Source organism: Ursus americanus, chromosome 23 (genome assembly GCF_024610735.1).
Source record: "Ursus americanus isolate L20-20 chromosome 23, mUrsAme1.1.p, whole genome shotgun sequence".
NCBI classification, from domain to species: Eukaryota; Metazoa; Chordata; class Mammalia; order Carnivora; family Ursidae; genus Ursus; species Ursus americanus.
In genome coordinates, this window is record NC_142149.1 from 1,729,013 (window position 1) to 1,749,209 (window position 20,197).

At 66.7% G+C, this 20,197-nt stretch overlaps 2 protein-coding genes across 11 annotated transcripts in view; one reads left to right on the top strand and one right to left on the bottom strand.

Moving 5' to 3' along the window:
- LMTK1 (lemur tail kinase 1) overlaps nt 1–12,470 on the top strand; it is a 31,449-nt gene extending 18,979 nt beyond the window's left edge. For 3 of the 4 annotated variants that reach the window (XM_045774894.2, XM_045774895.2, XM_045774893.2), the window contains exons 4-14: nt 1,424–1,503; nt 1,973–2,091; nt 2,271–2,358; nt 3,328–3,461; nt 4,751–4,835; nt 4,914–5,035; nt 6,337–6,486; nt 6,959–9,596; nt 9,707–9,863; nt 10,065–10,250; nt 11,277–12,470. In XM_045774894.2, coding sequence (XP_045630850.2) covers nt 1,424–1,503; nt 1,973–2,091; nt 2,271–2,358; nt 3,328–3,461; nt 4,751–4,835; nt 4,914–5,035; nt 6,337–6,486; nt 6,959–9,596; nt 9,707–9,863; nt 10,065–10,250; nt 11,277–11,317 — 3,800 coding nt within the window. In that variant the 3' untranslated portion in view covers nt 11,318–12,470. The remainder of the gene's footprint in view (nt 1–1,423; nt 1,504–1,972; nt 2,092–2,270; nt 2,359–3,327; nt 3,462–4,750; nt 4,836–4,913; nt 5,036–6,336; nt 6,487–6,958; nt 9,597–9,706; nt 9,864–10,064; nt 10,251–11,276) is intronic. The other variant, XM_045774897.2, reaches the window with a different exon arrangement.
- A 905-nt stretch (nt 12,471–13,375) lies between these two features.
- BAIAP2 (BAR/IMD domain containing adaptor protein 2) overlaps nt 13,376–20,197 on the bottom strand; it is a 66,613-nt gene continuing 59,791 nt past the window's right edge. For 3 of the 7 annotated variants that reach the window (XM_087854017.1, XM_087854012.1, XM_087854019.1), the window contains one exon: nt 13,376–13,854. In XM_087854017.1, coding sequence (XP_087710143.1) covers nt 13,785–13,854 — 70 coding nt within the window. In that variant the 3' untranslated portion in view covers nt 13,376–13,784. Of the gene's footprint in view, nt 13,855–17,862; nt 17,911–18,219; nt 19,741–20,197 lie in introns of those variants that run through there. The other 4 variants (XM_087854018.1, XM_087854014.1, XM_087854016.1 and 1 more) reach the window with 3 other exon arrangements.

Below are 20,197 nucleotides of genomic sequence, written 5' to 3' on the forward strand. Positions count from 1 at the left end.
AGGGAAGGGGGTCAGGCCCTCCAGGCCTGTGGTGATGGGCAGGCCCATCCCGCCTGCTCTGCTCCAGGCCTTGCCGGGCCCATGTCCTCGCCGCTGCCCACTCTGAAGCCCACACTTCATCAGGGCACTGGTCTGGGTCCTCAGAGCAGCCCGGGGGCCACCAGGTTGTCACTCCCCACCCCCGTCAGTGTCTCCTGGGGGAGACGTCAGCGGTTATGCAGGAACCAGGGCCTGGGGCTCGAAGGCATGTGCACATCTCTTGACTGACCTGAAAGAGCTGCCCGTAAGCCCCTGAAGGGAGCACGCTGCAGTAGGAGGCCCCCGGACCTTCCTGGAGGCCCGTGGGGGTCTCTGAGCCCGTGCTGACCCTGGACAGTGGTCACTAGTGGGGAGCCAGGGGTCGTCCCAGGGGACACCGCCCCCCCCCCCCAGGCCCGTGGCCCGCAGGCAGTGTCTGGGACCCTGGCTTCTCCCACCCCTCGGGGGACTGTCCCTGAGGGTGGGGCCCCTGGGCCAGGAGATAACAGTAACTGCGTGCTTTGTCCATTTCTGTCGCTCGAATCGCAGATCTGTAGGGTACCCCGTTTCTGGGGAGGGGAGAGATCTCATGTGATGCAGGGGGTAGCCCACGTGGAGGTCAAGGGTTAAAAACCGGAACGCCAAGTGCCCTGGAGACTGTGGGGGACGGTACAGCCCGCGGGCAGGGCCCAGGGGACAAAGCCCCTCAATGCTGCTCAGCACCAAGGTCAGCATTCCCCAGGAGCAGACCCCCACCCCCTGGGCGCTCCTGGCATTCTAGGCCCAGCCCTGTCCCCCTGTGGCCTCAGGGCGGTTGGCGTGGGAGCAGAATTCGGGGAATCCCTGGGCATGGGGCGTGAGCGGACTCAGCAGCCCTGGCCCTTCCTCCAGGGCCCTCACTGACCCTTCGTCCCTGCTGACCTCACCCAGCCAGGCTGCAGGAGAATGGGCCCAGTGTGTCCCGTACAGGGCTGTGCCAAGCGGCCGCCGACAAAGGAGCCTTTGGTGAGCCTGGGGCTGGAATGCCAGCCTGCGGCAGGGGTGAGGGGACGGGCCGCTCCAGTGCCCTCCTCCCCACGGGCCTGGCCCCGGCCATACTGCCTGCCCGGCATTGCCGGTGCACTGGTCTTGGCTCCAGGCCCCGCCGTCTTCAGCCCGGCGTGTCCCTGTCATTTGGGGACTAGCCTTCTCAGACTCGCCCAGAAAGATGCCCAGATGCGGCCGGTAGGCCCCCAGCTCCCGGGGCAGCAGGCACCCTGCTCCTGATGGCAGCCCCCAGCCGAGGCCCCACTCTGGGGGGCTTAGGGCAGCTCCCCAGACAGGCTGAGTGGGCAGCCCCTGGAGGGGCTTGGGAAGGGCAGATGGGGACAGCGACAGCCCGAGCGGGGGTCCCACTCTGTTACAGTGCAGCTGCTCCAGTCCACGGACCTGGGCCGGCACAGCCTCTTGTACCTGGAGGAGGTGGGCCACGGCTGGTTCGGGAAGGTGAGTTGCTGACCCTGGGTGGGGGGAGTGGGGGGCGCTGACACCGTGGGCCCCTCTCTTGCCTGGCAGGCAGAGGGGCAGGGTGGAGACCTGCTTGTCCTAGAGCCACCCCAGCCCTGGGGTCCCCTTTCCTGCCGGTCCCCTCCCTAGGGCGTTCCGAAGCTGGGAGGCACCTCTGAGAGGGCTGGGTTGGGGGGCCGTGTCTTGGCCCGGGCTTCTTGCTGATCCCCAGCCTGGGGAGCCCCTCTTCCTCGCGGCAGACCCCCTGAGAGAGCTGAGAACAGCTGGGGCCTCGGGATGACCACACAGGAGAGAATGTTACGGCCGGGAGGGTTCACCCAGGAGGGGTCCAGAGCCCCTCTCGCAGACGAGTAAAGCAAGGCTTCCAGGTTCAGGGGGTGGGGGCGCGAGGAAGAGCAGCGACTGGCAGCTGCGCCTGGGGAGGCCGTGGTGACGCCCACCCCCACAGGTGTTCCTGGGGGAGGTGAACTCGGGCCTCAGCAGCACGCAGGTGGTGGTGAAGGAGCTGAAGGCCAGCGCCAGCGTGCAGGAGCAGATGCACTTCCTGGAGGAGGCTCGGCCCTACAGGTGGGTGGGCCCCAGGCCAGGCGGGCGGGGGGCTGCTGGGCACGGGGCCCTGGGGACAAAGGCAAGCCCTGTGCCATCCCTGCTCCCCCCTCCGCCTGCAGAGCCAGCCCCCCTCCCCGCCCACCCGCCCCCTCCTGCCCTGAGTTCGAGTCAGGGGGGCAGCCTGTTGGCTCCCGCAGGGCCCTTCAGCACGGCAACCTGCTCCAGTGCCTGGCGCAGTGCGCGGAGGTGACGCCCTATCTGCTGGTGATGGAGTTCTGCCCCATGGTGAGTGGCCGTGCCCCGCACCGCCCCTGCAGCCCCTGTGCCCCGAGCTCCTGTCCAGGGTGTTCAGAAGGAGGGCTCAGCTGCCCCCCCGGAGGCAAAGCTGCTGTGGCGGGGACCCCTCATCGCCATCCTGTGGGCCTTACGTTCCCCCTGCAGTGGGATCTGGGGGCACGCCCCACCGCCTCCCCGAGGCGGCCTGTGGGGAGGCGGCGATCCCACGTGGCTAGGGAGGGCGGCGGCTGCGTCTGGGGCCCCACCGCACACTGGCTGCAGGTCCTGCGCAGAGTTAGGACGCTCTCCTGGGAGCCGCTTACCTCCGCTTCCTTGGCCTCCCGTGAGGCCTGTTTTACTCACGGGGCGGACACGGCCTGTAAGATGCCCCCGGGGCCCCTTCCCCGCTCTCTCACGGCTCCAGACCTGCTCGGAGCTGCCCATGGCAGACATGGGGCGCTGCAGCATGCAGGTCCCCACTGTCTGGGTTCTGGACTCCTGGCGATAGCTGTGACCTCCTGGGGCTTCGCCAGAGTGGCTGGGCCCTTTCTGGAGCCGGGCGGTGTCCACAGATCAGGGATTCGCTGGCTGACCCTCTGGTCACCCGTCCCGTGCTCCCACCGGGCTCGGCGTTGCCGCTCACGTGGCCCGTCTGCTGGTTGCCAGCAGTGAGGTGGCAGGCACAGGGGCCTGGGGGTTCTGTATCCAGCACGTGGTCCTGGAGGCCCGCAGGCTTGCCGGGTCTGAGGGAGCTCAGAGAACGCGCCCTGTGCCTGTGGGGTTGTCCTACTGAGGGCCGGCCACTGGGGGGCAGACTCGGCAGCAGCTCTGTCGGCTGCGCAGGGGAGGGGACGGGGGGTGGGGGAGGGGGGTGCTCCCTGGCTGTTAGCAGCCCCTATGTGGGGGGGGGGCTGGGCGGCAGGCTTGCCAGGGTCCCTGCCCCCCACCGACAGGTGATGATGTCGCCGCTCTTGGCAGGGCGACCTCAAGGGCTATCTGCGAAGCTGCCGGCTGGCGGAGTCCATGGCGCCTGACCCCCTAACCCTGCAGCGCATGGCCTGCGAACTGGCCTGTGGGGTCCTGCACCTGCATCGCCACAACTACGTGCACAGGTGAGGGCGGGGCGCGGCTGCTGGCTCTCTGGGGTCCCCGCGAGCTCTCTGCGGCTTCTGCCCCTGCACAAAGGGGCACCGGCTTCCCGCCTTAGGGGCTGTGTGAGGGTTAGCTGGGTTCGTCATTATCCAGCCTTTAGGGACCGTGATGCAAATGCATCTGGTTAAATAAAAGACAGACGGGAGGGAGTGTGGGGGTGGGGGAGTACCTGCTTCTGCCTCCCATCAGGCTGGCCGGGGCAAGCACACAGCAGGGCCCCAGGCCCAGCTTCTGTCCCTGGGGTGGCCAGAGACACCCGGGGGCCCCACACTGGCCCCTCCTCGCCTCTGTGTCCCATAGCCTCCCCGGGGGGAGGGTTGGCTCTGTCCTGCCTCCCACCCTGGCCCTGGAGTCAGAAAGATGGACCAGGGTGCCCCGCATAGGGGGACGAGCCAGAAGAAGTGGCGATGGACCAGCGGCCCCCCCAACCCCGGACGCCGCACGGGCCGTCCTCCCCAACAATATCCTGGTGCTGAGTGGTGACACATGCAACTCCAGCATCAGTGATTTTGTTGAAGAGGGCAGCTGCCAGCCTCCCGACCTGCCCGCCGGGCCCAATCAGCCCCGAGTGCAGGCCCGTCTGCGGCCCCTGGTGGATGTGCACGGACCCCACGTTTGCCGTAGTGCCCTGGGCCCCCGGACACCCCTGTGGCCGCCGAGCAGGCAGGGGAGAAGCCCGCAGCCCAGGGCCAGCCACTGGGCTGGAGGCAGTGGTGGGCTAACTCCCCACCCCTCCCCTGCCCTGGGCCAGGAGGGAGGCCCAGCCCTGGGTGAGCCGGGCAGGGGCAGGGTCAGGACCCTCTGGGAGACTTGGGATCTCAGTGTCAGGACCAGGGTGAGGGGGTCGTGGGCAGGAAGAAAGACTGCACTGTTCCTGGCTGGCTCACCCCCGAGGGGTGGCTCCGTGGGTTGGTGGGAAAGAAGTTGGGCCACAGCTGGGGTCAGGAGGGGGGTCCAGCAATGGCCAAGCCGTGCCTTCCCAGAGGGCCCCGTGGCATGCTCGAGCCTTTTCTGGGCCTCAGTTTCCTCGTCTGCACTGTAACATTTGAGGCCCTGTCCACGTGGGCCCTCCAGCACGCCCGGTGCCGGGCGAGGGACCGGGGCCTGGGGCCGCGGGGTGTGGGCTGCTGATTAGACGCCCCTTCCCACCCGCTCACGACAATGCCGTCAGCGACAAGCGGTCTGGCCCCTCTGGGCCCTGGATGCCCCCAGCCTGGCCCCACCACTGACCCCCCCTCCCGCCCTCCAGCGACCTGGCCCTGAGGAACTGCCTGCTCGCCGCCGACCTGACAGTGAAAATCGGCGACTACGGCCTGTCCCATGGCAAATACAGGGTAAGACCGCGCGGCCGTGCCGGGGATCAGGGCCAGCCGCCCGGCCCCCCGCAGTAGCCCTGTCCCCTGTGCCCGCAGGAAGACTACTTCGTGACTGCCGACCAGCTGTGGGTGCCGCTGCGCTGGATTGCGCCCGAGCTGGTGGACGAGGTGCACTGCAACCTGCTGGTGGTGGACCAGACCAAGGCCAGCAACGTGTGGTGAGCGGGGCCGGGGGGCGCTGCGAGCACATGGCCACGGGACGCCTTGCCTTGGTTCTCGTCCGTTGTTGTTGTGGTGGGGCCTTGTGGCTGCCAGGCCTGGTGTGCAGGTGTGTGTCCGGCGAGGACCCAGGGCCCGCCAGGCAGCCGGCAACCGAGTCCCGCCCGCCTTACACGACCGATGACATGCTTATCTGTCCAACCTCATCGCTCTGTGGGAGGTGGTCGCTTCTGGCCCCAGGGGAGGTCGTGGGGCTGCTGGGGATGCCTGCAGCTGCCCGGCGCCAGTGGCCCATGGGCCTGCCCCTCCTGGGATCTCCTGACACCCAAAGTCGCCGGGGTCCGAGCCCACGTTCAAGTTGGAAAACTCACTGGGAGTGGAACAGGCTCTCTGGGTGAGACGCGGGGCCTCGGCGTGGCACCTGCTCTCTGCGCAGGGGGCTGGAGGCGCCCCCCATCCTGAGCACCCAGCACCGAGCAGGGCACAGAGGGGGCACTGAGACCCAGTACCCAGCCTCCAGGGCTCCACCACGGTGGTCTCTGTCCCTGACCGGCCTCTCCTCCCCACCCTGCTGGCCCCCCAGCTCCCCAGGACTGTCTGGCCTCCCTCTGCTCCCAGTGAGCCCTCAGATCCTGGATTCGCGGAGCTCCCCCCATCCCCGACTTCCTCAGCACGCCGGAGGCCTTTACGCACAGTCCATCCCCACCCCATCCCCTCACTTCCCCCACCGACCCGCCCTGCTGCACGCTAATGGGGGTCCTCCAGACGGCTCTGCTCTAGGCCGTCTGAGTCCTGTGCTGCTGTATTTGCTCTGTTCCTCACGCTCCCGGACTCCCGGGACAGCCTGGGCTCTCAGGGACTGCGTGAAGTCCTGGAAGGAGCCCAGTTGCCTTCTCCCAGCCCTGCGTGCTCCGGCCGCCCCTGCGCATTCCCCGGGTCCACCCTCCCTCAGCCTCACGGCTTGGCACCTTGGTACCCCAGGCCTGGGAGCCCCACCGCAGTAGCTCGGACCCCTGCTACCGTGTCCGGCCTTCACCGCGGCTGGGGAATGAACGCACGAACGAGTGAATGGACTTGGGTTTGCGAAAAGGCCTGAGTGGCTTTTATTTGCCTAGATGACCTGGGCACAGACTTGGGCCTGGCCGGGTGGCGTGTCCTGCCAGTTTACTGAGGAAGGTGTTGTCCTTTGGAAGGGGCGTCCCTAGGATGCCGGTGTGATGACAGGAGCTGCCCTGTGGTGGCCGAGGTTCTGAGACCCTCTGCAGCCACGCCACCCCCCTGATGGCGGTCACCTCCACAGGTCCCTGGGCGTGAGCATCTGGGAGCTCTTTGAGCTGGGTGCACAGCCCTACCCGCACCACTCCGACCGGCAGGTGCTGGCCTACGCCGTCCGGGAGCAGCAGCTCAAGCTCCCCAAGCCCCAGCTGCAGCTAACTCTGTCTGACCGCTGGTGAGGACCTGTGATGCCAGGCTGGGGGAGTGTCCCCAGTGGGAAGGGCAAGACTGGGGCAGGGGTTGCTCTGAGTCTGACAGCCTGAGTTTCCAGCTCATACTGGCTCCCCTCTGGCCAGCAGTGACCTTTGGGCCTTATCCTGTGTCCACAATGGAAGTGGTCTCTTTACCCAAAACGCAAACTCACCTGCAGCCAGGGTGGAGACGAGCTAAGGGAAAGGTGCCTCCGCCCACTACGGGCCCCCAACCCTCTGGGCTCACCTTGGAGGATTTGGGGTCTCCTGTAATGAAGTTGCAGGGTCTCTTCCCTGTCTTTACAGGATTCTGAGTAGAAGGAGAGGCCCCCAGACCTTCCTGCAGAGGGCAGATCTGCTCATCCTTCTGGGGACTGGGGTCCCGCCCCGGGGCGTGGGGTGGGGGGTGGGCGGGGCCCGGCGGGCAGGGGCTGAGCCCTGGGCCTCCCCCTGCAGGTACGAGGTGATGCAGTTCTGCTGGCTGCAGCCTGAGCAGCGGCCCACGGCCGAGGAGGTGCACCTGCTGCTGTCCTACCTCTGTGCCAAGGGCGCCACTGAGGCAGAGGAAGAGTTCGAGCGGCGCTGGCGCTCGCTGCGGCCGGGCAGGGGTGGCGCGGGCCCCGGGCTGGCAGGCCTGGCTCTGGGGGGCGTGGGCGAGCTCGCGGCCGCCTCGTCCTTCCCGCTGCTGGAGCAGTTCGCGGGCGACGGCTTCCACGCGGATGGGGATGATGTGCTGACGGTGACTGAGACGAGCCGGGGCCTCAACTTCGAGTACAAGTGGGAAGCCGGCCGCGGTGCTGAGGCCTTCCCACCGCCAGGGGGTGCAGCAAGCCCCAGCCGTGCGGCACGCCTGCCGGAGCTCTGTGCCCCCGACGGCGCGCCCCCGGGCGTGGTGCCCGTGCTCAGCGCGCACAGCCCCTCGGTGGGCAGCGAGTACTTCATCCGGCTGGAGGAGCCCACGCCCGCCGCTGGCCATGATCCTGACTGTGCCGGCTGCACCTCCAGCCCCCACACTGTGGACCTGCTACCCGACGGCGGTGATCAGGACAATGACTCGGAGGGCAGCGCGGCCGCTTCGCTGGCCATGGAGCCGCTGCTGGGCCATGTGCCACCCCCAGAGGGGTCCTGGGGCCACTGTGACTACTACCTGCACGGGAGCCATGCCCGGGACCCGCCTGGCCCCCTGGGCTCGCCTTCGCCGGGGACCCTCATGCGGGTGGAGCCCAGGGAGGAGGACAGCGACTGGGGCACAGCTGCTTTCTGCGCACCCTTCTTGGAGGACCCACTGGGCACGTCCCCCTCAGGGAGCTCTGGGGCCCGGCCGTCCCCGGGTGGGGAGGAGATGGGGGAGGCCGAGGCATGCAGGGCTGCCCAGCACAGACACTGGAGTTCCAACATGTCCGCCAACAACAACAGTGGCGACCGAGCGCCAGGTTCCTGGGACCCGGGATATGTGGGCGGCTGCATGGGCTGCTGTCCGAGCACAGAACACACCCTGCAGGCCGGCCCTGAGTTGGGCCGGCCCCTGGCCCTGGAGGACACCAGACAGCCTCTCCTTGGGCCACAGGGGGCCTCCTCTGGCCAGGAGCTAGGCCGCTGCCTTGGCCTCCCTCATCTGTGTACTGACGGGGGCCTGGCACCTGCCACTTGCCCTGTGCCATCCTCTCGGACACAGGCGGCCGTTAGCTGGGGTGACAGCCCCCAGACAGAGCCCAGGCTTGCTGAGGAGGCTGAAGGCTCTGCCAGACCTCAACGATCCCTTCCCTCCATCCCAGCCCCATCCCAAGAGGGAGCCCTGCTTCCTGCCGAGGAGGCCAGTGCCCCGGCCCCCCCGCCTGCCTTGCCCATGCCTGCTGGCAGCTGGGAGACTGCCCCGGAGGTAGCCCAGGGCCTGGACAGCTGCGCTGCTTCCCGCGAGCTGGAGGCGCCAGTCTGTGAGGACGAGGACATGGCAGAGGCCACTTCCGGCCTCCTCACGGATTTGTCCAGTGATGGCCCGCCAGGGGAGAAGCCGGACGTGACAGCGGCCTTCCGCTCCCTGCAGAAGCAGGGGGGGACCCCCGACTCCGTGGACTCCCTGGATATCCCATCTTCTGCCAGCGATGGTGGTGGCTGCGAGGTCTTCAGCCCATCAGTTACTGGCACTCCTGGCGGGCAGCCCCGAGCCCTGGACAGTGGCTATGACACGGAGAACTACGAGTCCCCTGAGTTTGTGCTCAAGGAAGCACACGAACCATGTGAGCCTGAGGCCTTTGGGGAGCTGGTCTCCGAGGGTGAGAGCCCCGGGCCTGAGACTCAGCTCTCCACCGCCCTTGGAGGCCTCGGCGAGAAGAACCCCCACCGTGACTCAGCCTACTTTTCAGACCTCGATGCAGAGCCTGATTCCACCTCGGGCCCCCAGGAGAAGGGAGGAGGTGCCCCGGCCTCCAGGCTAGAGCTGGACCTGGAGAGCCCTGGGCTGCAGTCTGCACAGCCCTCCCCTGAGTCTGGGGTGCCTGGGGGGGCACAGGGCACTGGCCCCAGGGAGGTGCCACCGCTGCTGCTGCCACCGCCAGAGGACTCTCCCCCAGAGCCCAGCAGCACCCGCCCTGAGAGCCCCAGGCTGGAGCCTCCCTGGCCCCAAGGGCCTCCAGGGCCCAGCCCGGAGCGCTTGGAGGTTTTCCTGCTGACCCCGGTCCCACCGAGCTCGGAAAGCCGCGGCCCTGACCTCCAGGAGGCCCCGGCACTGCCCTCGGGGTCCGCCCAGAAGGAACGGACAGGGGGCCCCGGCGCCCCCAGAGCCCCACTCTGCCTGGCCTTGCCCGCACTGCCCGCAGCCGCGGAGGGCCGGCTGGAGGAGGAGGAGGAGGACAGCGAGGACAGCGATGAGTCGGACGAGGAGCTGCGCTGCTACAGCCTCCAGGAGCCCAGCGAGGAGAGCGAGGAGGAGGCGCCTCCCGTGCCCGTGGTGGTGGCCGAGAGCCAGAGCGCACGCAACCTGCGCAGCTTGCTCAAGATGCCCAGCCTGCTGGCCGAGGCCTTCTGCGACGACCTGGAGCGCAAGAAGAAGGCCGTGTCCTTCTTCGACGACGTCACCGTCTACCTCTTCGACCAGGTGGGCAGCGCCCCGCGCTCTGCGCGGGTGGGGGGGTCCCCCAGGGGATGGGGAGCCGTGGGAGCGGCCGCCGCGGGCGACCCGAGCCACGTGCTGCTCTGACCCTCCAGGAAAGCCCCACCCGGGAGCTCGGGGAACCCTTCCCCGGCGCCAAGGAGTCACCCCCCATGTTCCTGGCGGGCGGCCCCCACGCCCCTGGCGACCCCGGCCGGCCGCGGGGGGCGGACCGCTCCCAGGACGGCTCTGCGGCCTCCGCGGCGGAAGATGGTGAGCTGGGATTGGGACGTGCTGGGGTCGTGCCGTCACGGGCGGGCGTGACGTCATGGCGGGGGGGTGCCGGGGCCGTGCCGTCACGGGCGGGCGGGCGTGAGGTCAGGGTGGGCGTGGCCTGCCGGGAGGGTGTGACGTCAGGACGGGGGCGGGCATGTTGGGCGGGATCGTGATGTCAGACGGTGCCCTGCCTTGCAGACCGAGGGTTCACGTGGGACGAAGGCTTCCCGCCGACTCCGGCCCCTGAGGCCGCTTTGCCCGCCCCCGTCGCGTCCCCCAAGCCGGCCGCGCCCGGCCCCTTCTCGCGCTTCACCGTGTCGCCCGCGCCCGCATCCCGCTTCTCCATTACGCAAGTCTCGGACTCGGACGCCGGGTCCGTGGGAGGTGAGGTTGCGGCTGGGCTGGCGGGAGGGGACACCGAGGCGGGGCAGTGGGGAGGGCCGCGGGGAGGTCACCTGCTGGGAGCCAAGGCCCCGCGCTCATTATTTCTCATCTGGACAAGCACGGTTTTCAGATGGGGAAACTGAGGCACGGAGAGGTCGGGTCACGCCCAGGCCTGTCTGTCCTGGCCGCCTTCTGGGGAGATGCTGTGTCCTCCCCCATTCCCCCCCTCCCAGCGCTGGCCCAGCACCTGTCTGGACCCTGGGGCCTAGATGGGACTCTACCTGGCCCTTAGACCTCACCCTCTTCTCCCTCCCCTGGAGGCACCCCGACTCTGCTCTCTGACAGACCTTAGCCCCCCCCGCCCCCAAACCTGCAGCAGCCTCTGCTGGTCCGCTCGTCTGCTGCCCGACCTGGCACGTCTCTGACCCCATGGCCCCTGCCTGGACACACAGGCCGTGCTGGGTGAGGTGCCCAGCTCACCCCTCCCTCCCCGCTCCACTCCCCTGTGAGCCTCAGACCAAGCGGGTGCAGCCCCGCCAGGCTGCCCCCCACCACGTGCCTGACACCGGTGCCTTTGAGGCTTCTCTGGAAGCCCACTCAGAGCAAGATAGCTCTGTCCCCAGGTGGACTGTGGCTGCAGCCTCCAGCGAAGGGCCTGTCCGCTCATCACTGGCACACAGCGTGCCCTTAGTGGACGCGTGAACGGACAAGCAGGTCACCAGGAGGCTTGTTCGTGGCCAGCCTCGTCCTGTTTGGGTCTCAGTTTCCCCACCTGTAAAAGGAGGACTCAGAGGGCGTTTGCTGGGCTTTGTGGGCCTGAGGGACAGGCCTGGGCTCTGGTGATGTGCTGGGGAGGGAAATGGGTGCGACTCCACCAAGAGAGACAGGCAGGCCCACTGCCGTGAGGCCCGAGGGCTGCAGCCCCAGCTGGTCATTTGGCCCCTTGGCCAAGGACGGAGGTCGGGTGGGAGTCCTGGGACAGGACTCTCTGTCTCTGTCCCACTCATGGCACTTCCCGTTTGCCAGGCCCTGTAGCAGGTGCTGGGGGCAGCTGTAAAGAGGCTTGAGGCCAGGTGGGCCCCCTTGGAGCCCCTGCCGGTCCTGCTCCCAGCAGCAGCAAGGATGGCGACCGAGAGTGGCGACCTTGGCCTTGGTGGTCGGCAGCAGCTTCCAGCGCCTTGGTGCCCCACGCAGCACTCCGGAGAAGCAGGGCAGGACAACAGGCCCCCTGTAGCCCTGGATGGTGGAGCAGGCCTGCACGCCAGTCCCGTGCTGCCCTAGGGGCAGGACTGATCCTGGACACTCGGGTTTGTTGCTGGCTGCTGGGGATGCCCTATGGCCTCCGGCCTGAGCAGCTCCTTGCCCTACAGCTGTGTCCTCCACCCTGACCCTGCTCAGGGGCTGCCCGGCTTTTGAGGCCAGGGGACCTGCTCTCGGCTGGGGGGCCTTGCACGCCCTGCCCACCAGTTCCTGCGGTGACTGACAGGACACAGTCCTTGCCCCAGGTGAGAGAATGGGCGCAGGCCTGCCGGGACAGCCCCTCCCGGCCCCCCCCCCCCCGCCCCTTCTGCCTGGTTCTGGGTTTGCTCAGCGCAAGAAGAGGACCCTGGGCTTGTGTGCCCCCCCCCCTTACCTCAAAGTCTGTGGCTGTATTTCCCTTCAGTGACTCAGCTAGACCCATAAACTCTCCCTCCCTGCGTGGTCTGGGCCAGCTGCTATCTGAGCCCACCACTGGAGCCCGGGCAGGTGGGGCAAGGTGGGCAGCCTGAAAGACGGGGGGCTTCCCATCTTCTAGAGGTGCCTGCGGCTGGCTGGCATGTCCAGCTCCCCTCTGCAGGGCACTGCCTAGACCGGCCCAGCTGCAAAAGGAAAGTGGGGGGCTGCACCCCCACCATGTCAGGAGTTCCTGCCTGCAGGGATGGGGACATGGGAAGGGGTGGAACTGGGAGGGAAGTGGGGGGCAGGGCAGCACAGGGAATATTTTTGTAACTGCTGTTGTCTGAGCGAATGGAAACGGGATGATTTTAAGTTATTGTTGCCAAAGAGATGTAAAGTTGATTGTCGCTTTGGGGGTGTGGGTGGGGGACTTGTTTTGGGTTCGTGTTTTTTGTTTTTTATTAGTTTGAGGCTTAGGATGCTGGTGCAATGATTTTCTTGTTCCTTTTTTGTTTGTTTTTTAAAAGAAACCAAACTAAGAAAAAAAAGCCTTCATGCTAAATGTGTGTTTTCTTTTGTGGTTTGCATATAAGGCCCTGGGCAGGAGGGGGTGCCGAGGCAGGGACTCTGCTGCCAGCTCTGCCCCCAGGGCACAGTAGTCCCTCCTGACCACGGTGGCGGGGTGCGAGAGGGAGGGCGGCTACCTCTTCCCCCCAAGCTGCCCTGGCACACCTCGGTGGAGGGGGGCAGTGACTTGGGGAGGGGACAGACCGCACCAGCCCTCGCTTCCTGTCCTGTGAGGGGGGCCCCCACAGACCTCCCCAGGACGTTCTCCCCCTTGCCTTTCCAAAGCACGGGGGTGGGGGCAGGGTGGATGGCCGGCAAGAGGGTTTTTGAGGAGTCTGGGCCTCTGTGCATCTCTACCCCAAACGTCCTCCCTCAGACCCCGCCCGGCCCATCCCCAGCTCCTGCGAGGCCAGACGCCCGTGTCCGCACCTGCCCTACCCGTGGCCCCCTTTGCCTCTCTTCCTGGGCTGTGGACAGGCTTCAGTCAGGTCAGGGCTGTAGAACCCCTCCTTCAAGAGCCTGGCAGGAGGGGTGACTGCCGCCTGCAACGTGTCCTCAGATGGGGATCGCTGGTCACCACGGGTGTATTTCAGCCACAAATACTGTGGAAGCAGCTGGGGTGGGGGTGGGGTGCCCACGCCCACCCCCCCAGCAGCACCCACCATTCACTCCAGGGACACGGAGGAGAGCTGGGGGCCCAGCAGCCAGTTCTGGAGGGCAGCTGGAGCCGGGCGGGGCGGGGCAGAGAGGCCCCCGGGCCTGCCCGCAGGGGTGCAGAGGTTCAGCAAAGCCCGAGTCAAGGGCTCTAATACGTTCATCTTCCAGAGAAAGGGGACGGTCTCTTCCCTTTCTCTGCCCCAGGCCTCCCGCCCCCTCAGGCCAACAGACCACAGGCAGGCACAGCTGGGACAGCCTGTTTATTGACCAGACACTTGGGGGCTGTGAGCGGTGTGGGAGCTGTGCCCCCCTTCCAGCTACAGGCTGGCCAAACATCCTTCCCTGCACCTGGGGGGCCACGACCCACATAGCTGGGGGGGCCTGCCTGAGAGGCTGGCCGTACCGCCCAGAGGACAGCTCCCAGCTCTGGGGCCGGCCCCACTCTCTCCCCTCGGCCACGGCCCAGGGGCCACCTCCGAAGAAATGGCCGGGGTCCAGCCCAGGCCAGACTGAAGTGGGGGCAGAGCCAGGCAGGTGAAGGGCATGGAAGGAAGAGAAAATTCTCTAGACAGGGACCACACAGACTGTTACAAAAGAGGTGTGTGTGTGGGTGGGGCAGGAGGGGCCCAGAGGGCAGTGGTGGGGACTTGGCCGTCAGCTGAGGAGGGGGGCAGACCTGTCATTGGTCACTGTCGGCTTCAGCTGGACGTTGGCGAAGGGATTCCTGAGGAGAGAAGAGAAGAGTGGTTTTAGCGTAGGAGGGACACTGTGTCACCTGGGCTGCCCTACGCCCCGGGGTCCCCCCAGCCCTAAGGAAGGCCCGGCCTCTGAGCCCGGAGCAGGGCGGCGATGGAACCCGCCGGGGACAGCCGGGGCAGGGTGCTGTCCGCGGGGCCGGCTGCCGCCGTCAGCCCCCTGGGGCAGGGCGGGTGGGGGTGCGCCAGGAGCCGGTTCTTCCCCGAACCCTGAGGCAGTGCTGAATGGGCCTGCATCCAGGTTTGGTGAGCCGCCCCTCAAGGCTCGGGAGGCACCTGCCAGCTGCCCAGGAGCCGTACAGGCCTCTTTTTAAAGACGCGCCATCGCCACACACAGACAGCTCAGCAGCTCGCACAAACCCGGCCCATGCATCCCGGGGGCCCGCTAGGTGGCTGGGTGCAGACACGGGGCCTCGGCCCGCCCCACGCCAACACAACACACACGGGGTGCACGTACATGGCAGCAATGGGGCTCAGCCCCCTGTCACCCCACCCCCGCGGGCCTGAGGCCACAGCTGACGGACAGACGGACCGGCCAGACAAGAGGCTGAGATGGGACGGACGACATGCGCACAGCAGAGGCCGGCACCCAGCCTGGTCCTCGCGGAAGCCTCTCCTCGGAGTCCCCACCGGGCTCGGGAGGACCCGCCTGGGCAGGGACAGCAGAGGACAGCGGGCTGGGAGTCGTCGGGCAGCCCCAGGGGTGACAGCACACATGGAATGTGGGACACGGAGGGCTCAGCACGGACAGGACGCACTCCTGGCAACGCGCGTGGCTCTCGTCGAGCCGTTACCTGGGGCGGGAGTCGCCTCTGGCACAGCGGGGCTGGTGTCTGCAGGAGCTGGGAGGGCGCGCACTCTGTCCAGGGCCCAGTGAGAGCATGTGGGGGCGGGGGCACCTGCCTGTGTTTTCTAAAACGCGGAGACGTTTCGGACTGAATTTTTAAAAGGACAAACTAGGGAGAAGAGCCGACTTATTGGCTCACGGCTTCTGCATCTGCCGCTGACGACCGAGAGTCCCGCGTGGGTGCACCGCTTGTGAACGTCTTCTGGTCCAGAGTGCTAAGACCCCGGGCTTAAGGCCACCTCCAGCCCTGCGTCCAGTCCTCTCTCTGGCTGACATGTGCAGACGAGCTCAGCTTCGACGGTCAGGGGCAGCGGCTGCCTCAAGGCTCCCCAGGCCGAGGCTGCTGCGACCAGGGACATCTGCCCCCAGGACAGAGGGCGGAGGGTGGCCCATGCCCTGCCTGCCACCTTGACTAGACTCTGGTTCTAGAGGAAGGCTCCAGGCCCTTGGCTGTCCCCGGCCAGGGTCAAGGCGGGATGTCATGGGGAGCTGGAACAGGGCCAGTTTGTTCATCTGGAGTTGGGGACGGAGCAGAGGAAAGAGCGCAGGCCCTGTGGCCGAGAGGGAGGACAGCTCCTGTGTTGAGCAGAGCCGGAACAGAAGGGCCGAGTGGCTTTGGGTGGCACACACCGGCCTCCTGCCCTGGGCACACTGAATCCTCATCAGAAAGGATGGGCAGCAAAACAGCATCATCTGCTAGGGCTGGAAGGGAAGCAGCAGGGCCAGAGAGGCCCCACCCCTAGAGAGAGTGTCCGGCCTCTGACCCCCACTGTCCTAGTCTCCTTCCCCAAAACAACGTGACCGTGAGCGCAGTACCCTCTACACTGCAGGCGCAGAGGGAATGGGCAGGGGCTGAACATGCCCCCCAGCCTGGCCAGAGACCCCTGGCTGGGGCGCGCCCGCCCCGCAGCACCACAGGAAGGGTGCAGCCCTCTGGGGGTCCTACCACCTCCTGGGGAAAAACGGGCCCCCGAGCTACCCGAGGGCAGGCATCTGTGTGACCCTGAGCGGGTCCACACCGACCTGACGCAACAGGACGGAATTCAGACCCGAGGCCCACTGCACAGTCTCTGGTCCCGGGGACACCGGTCACTGCTTGGGGGGAGTGTGCCAGGGGCAGAGGCCTCCTCCCAACAGCGCTGTTGGCAGACACTTGACCACAAACCACCAAGATACAAAGGAGCTCAAGTCCTGCCGGCGAGGGGCAGTCGGCAGGAGGCGTCTGAGCACCGCAGGCCGGAATGGCAGGGTCCGCTCCAAGTCAGGAGCCTGCAGGCTCCTCCCGTGGGGGCGGCTGTGTCCCCCCCTCCCCGAGAGCACCCCCCGCGGGGACTCCGGAGCAGGCCCTGGGATAGGGCATGGATTTACTGAACTCAGCACAGCAGGCCCGCGGACGCTGGCACGGCTAGCTCCTGAGCTGGGACTGCTCCCGGGGGCGGATCCAGTACTGGGTTCCTTCGGGGAGCTGCGGGGCCCCTGCCTGCAGACCCTACAGCCTGAGGGGGGCTGAGCGCCGCAGCCCAGCACCTTTCCATTCCAATCTCTCGCCGTGGCGTTAGTCGCCTGTAACGTTCTTGAGTCCGCTACGTGAGTGCGAGGGAGACACAGGTAACCTGAAGACGGCCGAGTGGTTTTGGAGTGCAGTTTCCGTCCTTCCGTGATTCTGGAGCAGAGCGAGCAGGGAGCAGCCGGGGACAGATTTCCACTTTCTCTGGGACTTTCTCCTCTGAGGCACAAGTGGTTCCCACGGCCTCCAGGACGCTGGCCCTCCTGGGGTTGCGTCCACCTCGTTCTGCGCCCTCCAGGACCACACCTCAGAAGGTGGGCACAGCTCGGCAGAGCGGGCCGGGTGCCTCAACCAACCCTGGGTGCTTCTGACACCTCACCCCCTGGTGAATCTCCAATCTCAGGGCCAGGCCGATTCTGTGTTGGGGAAGTCAGCTGGTGGCACTGTGTGGATGCCCACGGTGCCCCCGGGGGGTAGGGGCGGCCCTACACCTGGTGATGAGGGCTCAGGAAGAGGCCAGGCTGGCCTGCAGAGCGATGGGGGCTGCAGGGGCAGCGGGGGTGGGAGGTGCAGGCCTCCTCGGGCCTCTTGGAAGAGGAGGAATCTAGAGGTGGGGAAAGCCTTTCCACCCTGTCCCCAAATGTCAGGAGCGTTTGTCTCCAGAACTTTCCAGAAGTTCCTCATGCTGCAGCTCAGACACAGTGAAAGGAGAGTGAGTCCAGGACCTGTTGGGGCAGTCACTGCCCTCGGCAAGGACCACATCGCTGGGATGCTCCGTGGGGTAGAGAGGACGCAGATGCCAACTTCACGGGGCAAACTTCTCGGTGACTGGGCGGGATGGGCACACGGCAGCAGCGCCCCCGTCCCAGGCACAGGGGCCCAGAGTGCTGGGCTTCCCCTCGCTCGCGGTCAGTGCCTGCTTTCCCAGGGCCGAGCGCAAGGGACCATCACAGGATGGGCCGCAGAAGGCTGTGGCGGCCGAGCGCCTGGTCTGGAAAGCCTGGCCTTGTGGAGCCATGTCAGGGCAGATGCGAGGCGAGTCTAGGCAGAGCGGGCGCAGAGTCCTGTGTGCACCCGCTCCGGTGTGCCCGAGACACCCACGCTGGCACGAGCCACGGAGCTGTCCCCAAGACCACCCCTGGTCTCCCCGGCCCCCCGCGGGGCTGCAGTACTCACCAACCAGAGAGCCGGCCAGGCCGGGCTCAGACCCACACCCACAGGGGCCGGTCCGAGGGGACACTCAGCCAGAGGAGCCGAAAGCTGGCCTCCCGGCCGATCACTTCACCCTGATTGTGGCTGAAGCGCCCCACAGAGGCAGGAGAGAGATCCAGGCAGAGGGCCGGGCCCAGACCATGCCCAGCGGTGCAGGGAGGGGCCGTGGGCATGGGGGGCGCAGTGGGCGCAGGGGGAGCAGCCAGTCAGGCCCACAGGCTTCCAGGCAGAGGGAGGAAATCCCAGAGCCCGAGCAGCAATCCAAGGGGAAGCGAAAGCCCAGAGCCCAGAGCAGAGGCAGGCTCGACAGACCCTTGCGCCGCGTCCCCACCTGCCAGGGCCGAGGCCAGAGGGTCTGCAGAGCCACTGGGAAGGCAGACTGACCAGCATGAGAAAACCAGGGCAACTTACTAACTCTAGTCAGGGGCAGCTCAAAATCTGGCCACTTCCACATCGGCACTGCAAGGAAACACAAGGGCTGCGTTGGTGCAGGTGGGTGGGGGAGGGGCCCGAGTCCCCCGCTGAGGGGGTGCGGGGGAGGATGGGGTACCCCGTCAGGGGCACGCGGCCCCACCACGGGGTAGCCGCAGCGAGGAACAGGAAGGGGCCGCTCGTGGCAGGCGTGTCTGATCGGCCCACGCGGCCCAGCCCCCCCAGAGGACAGCGACCGCGCCGACCGTCTGCGCACCTCGGGCCCCGCACGGAGGCTGGCTCGCTGAGGCGGCCCGGGTCTACACAGCGGGCCTGGAAGGAGGCACCACACCCAGCTCAGTGCAATAAATAAAACTTTTATTCAAACGACTGCAGTACAGGGCACAATTCAGATTAAAAAAAAAAAAGAGGAAAGGAAACAGGAAAATATTTTGAGCACTTTACATCTTCATACAAGTGTCGCGGTTTTGTGTCTACATTCATCCATTGAGCATGGAATCCCCTGGATTTGAGATCTTTTAGCAAAATTAGAACACCAACACGGAAGGCCCTTTGTACATGGGTCCACGTTCTGGCTTTGTGTTTTCTTTAAATATAAAACGGGTCTGTGTCTTGAGCCGCTTCTCTCACGAACACTCCAGCCACGTCCTAGTCCACGGGAGAGCGGGCAGACGGCTTTGTCAGATCACATCAGAGAAAGGAGCGTCCACGGCTTCACGGGGGCTCCCGTGGCGGGAGGGGCCTGGCGGGGCCGTGCCCTGGCTCCCTCCCCAGATTCAGGGGGTGAAGAGGCAAAACCAGCAGCCGCGGAGTCCAGCACGTGTTTCGGAAGTCACCAAGACACACAGAAAGACGAGTGTTTAGGGAGGACAGGGGGCAGGGATTGCCTGCTGCCCCCTGGGCGGCGGGCCCAAAGCGCCCTCCCCAGGGCCAACCCCAGGCGGCCAGGGTCCGCGGTTCCCTCACAAGGCCGGGCACTGGTTTCCAGAACACGTGGGGGGTGGTCTCTGGAGCTCCTTGGAAGGTCCGCGGGAGGCCGCGCCTGCCCCGCCCCCGCCCCACGCGGGGTCCCATGGCCCCGGGGACGCGCCCCCGCATTGTGCTCTGAACACCCGCCCACGGCGGCCGCGGAGAAGGAAGCGCTCAGGGGCCCGGCCTGCTGGGCCGGCACCGGGGCCGTGGCCTCCCTCACAGGAGCAGCCAGCTTCCTCAGGAGGCCCCCCGGCTTGGCACGAGCCCCTCTGTCGGTGCGGCCCTCGGAGGGCGCCTGCGGGGCCGCCAGCCTCCCCTTTCCTGACGGAGATGCCAGCGCCCGCTGGGGGGTCGGATGCAGGAGTTACAGTGCGCACACCGGAGTCCATGCAGATCTGCTTTTGTTTTTCAGGAAAGAAAAGTCCTTTTCCTGTTTTGCTTTTCTTTTCTTTTTTTTTTTCTTTTCTTTTTTTCTTTTTTTTTTTTTTTTAAGATTTTTCTTTTTCTTCAAACTTTAGGCCTGGCTCGCGGTGAGCCTTCGAAGAGGGACGGTGCGTCATGAACACGGCAGCCACGGAGCAGAGGCGAGGATGCCCGCCCCCGCTGCCCCGCCGGCAGCTCCCGCCTGGCGGACACATGGGGTTGGGGGCGTGTAAACACAGGGAGCAGAGATGGGGCAGCACCATGGACCCTGGGGGATCTCAGAGTCTGGGGTCACCAACCAAAAGGCGGGACAGGGCAGGTGAGAAAGAAAGATAACCCGAGAACAAACCAACGAGAGTGGAGGAGGGAACCGATGGAGGCCAGACAGATGGGGGGGCTCTTCGAGCAGCGGCTGCCCATGATCAGCGTCCTCACACAGTGGACACCAGCGTGCCGCTGCCGCTGTGAAACGAAGCACAGGTCGCTGCGGGGCCACACGCCTCTCCTGCAGCGGCTCGGGGTCAGCCGGCTGCCCGGCCCCAGAGGACGGATGGAAGCAGCCCCTCACCCCCCGAGCCAGCACCAGGGCCGAGCCTCGGGTGGGGGGTGGCAGGAGCAGCAGCTCCAACCATCCGTGCCAGCCGCGGCTGGGTCTGGGGCAGGTGGCCCCCTGCTGGCTGACACAGGCCTGGCCACCAGTAAAGAAGAGCAGGGAGAGACCAGGCTGAGGGGCTTCCTGGAGAGCCGGGAGCCCCAGCGGCCGTGGCGGGCACAGGACCAGGCTGGACTCCCGCGGTCGAGGGCCTGCTCCCACCCACCCAGGGTCAGAGCACGGAGGCAGCTCTCCAGACCCACTCAGCAATATCCTGGGATCGTGGGCTCCCGCCCTAAACACTCGGAGAAGTGAGGGATGGGGAGA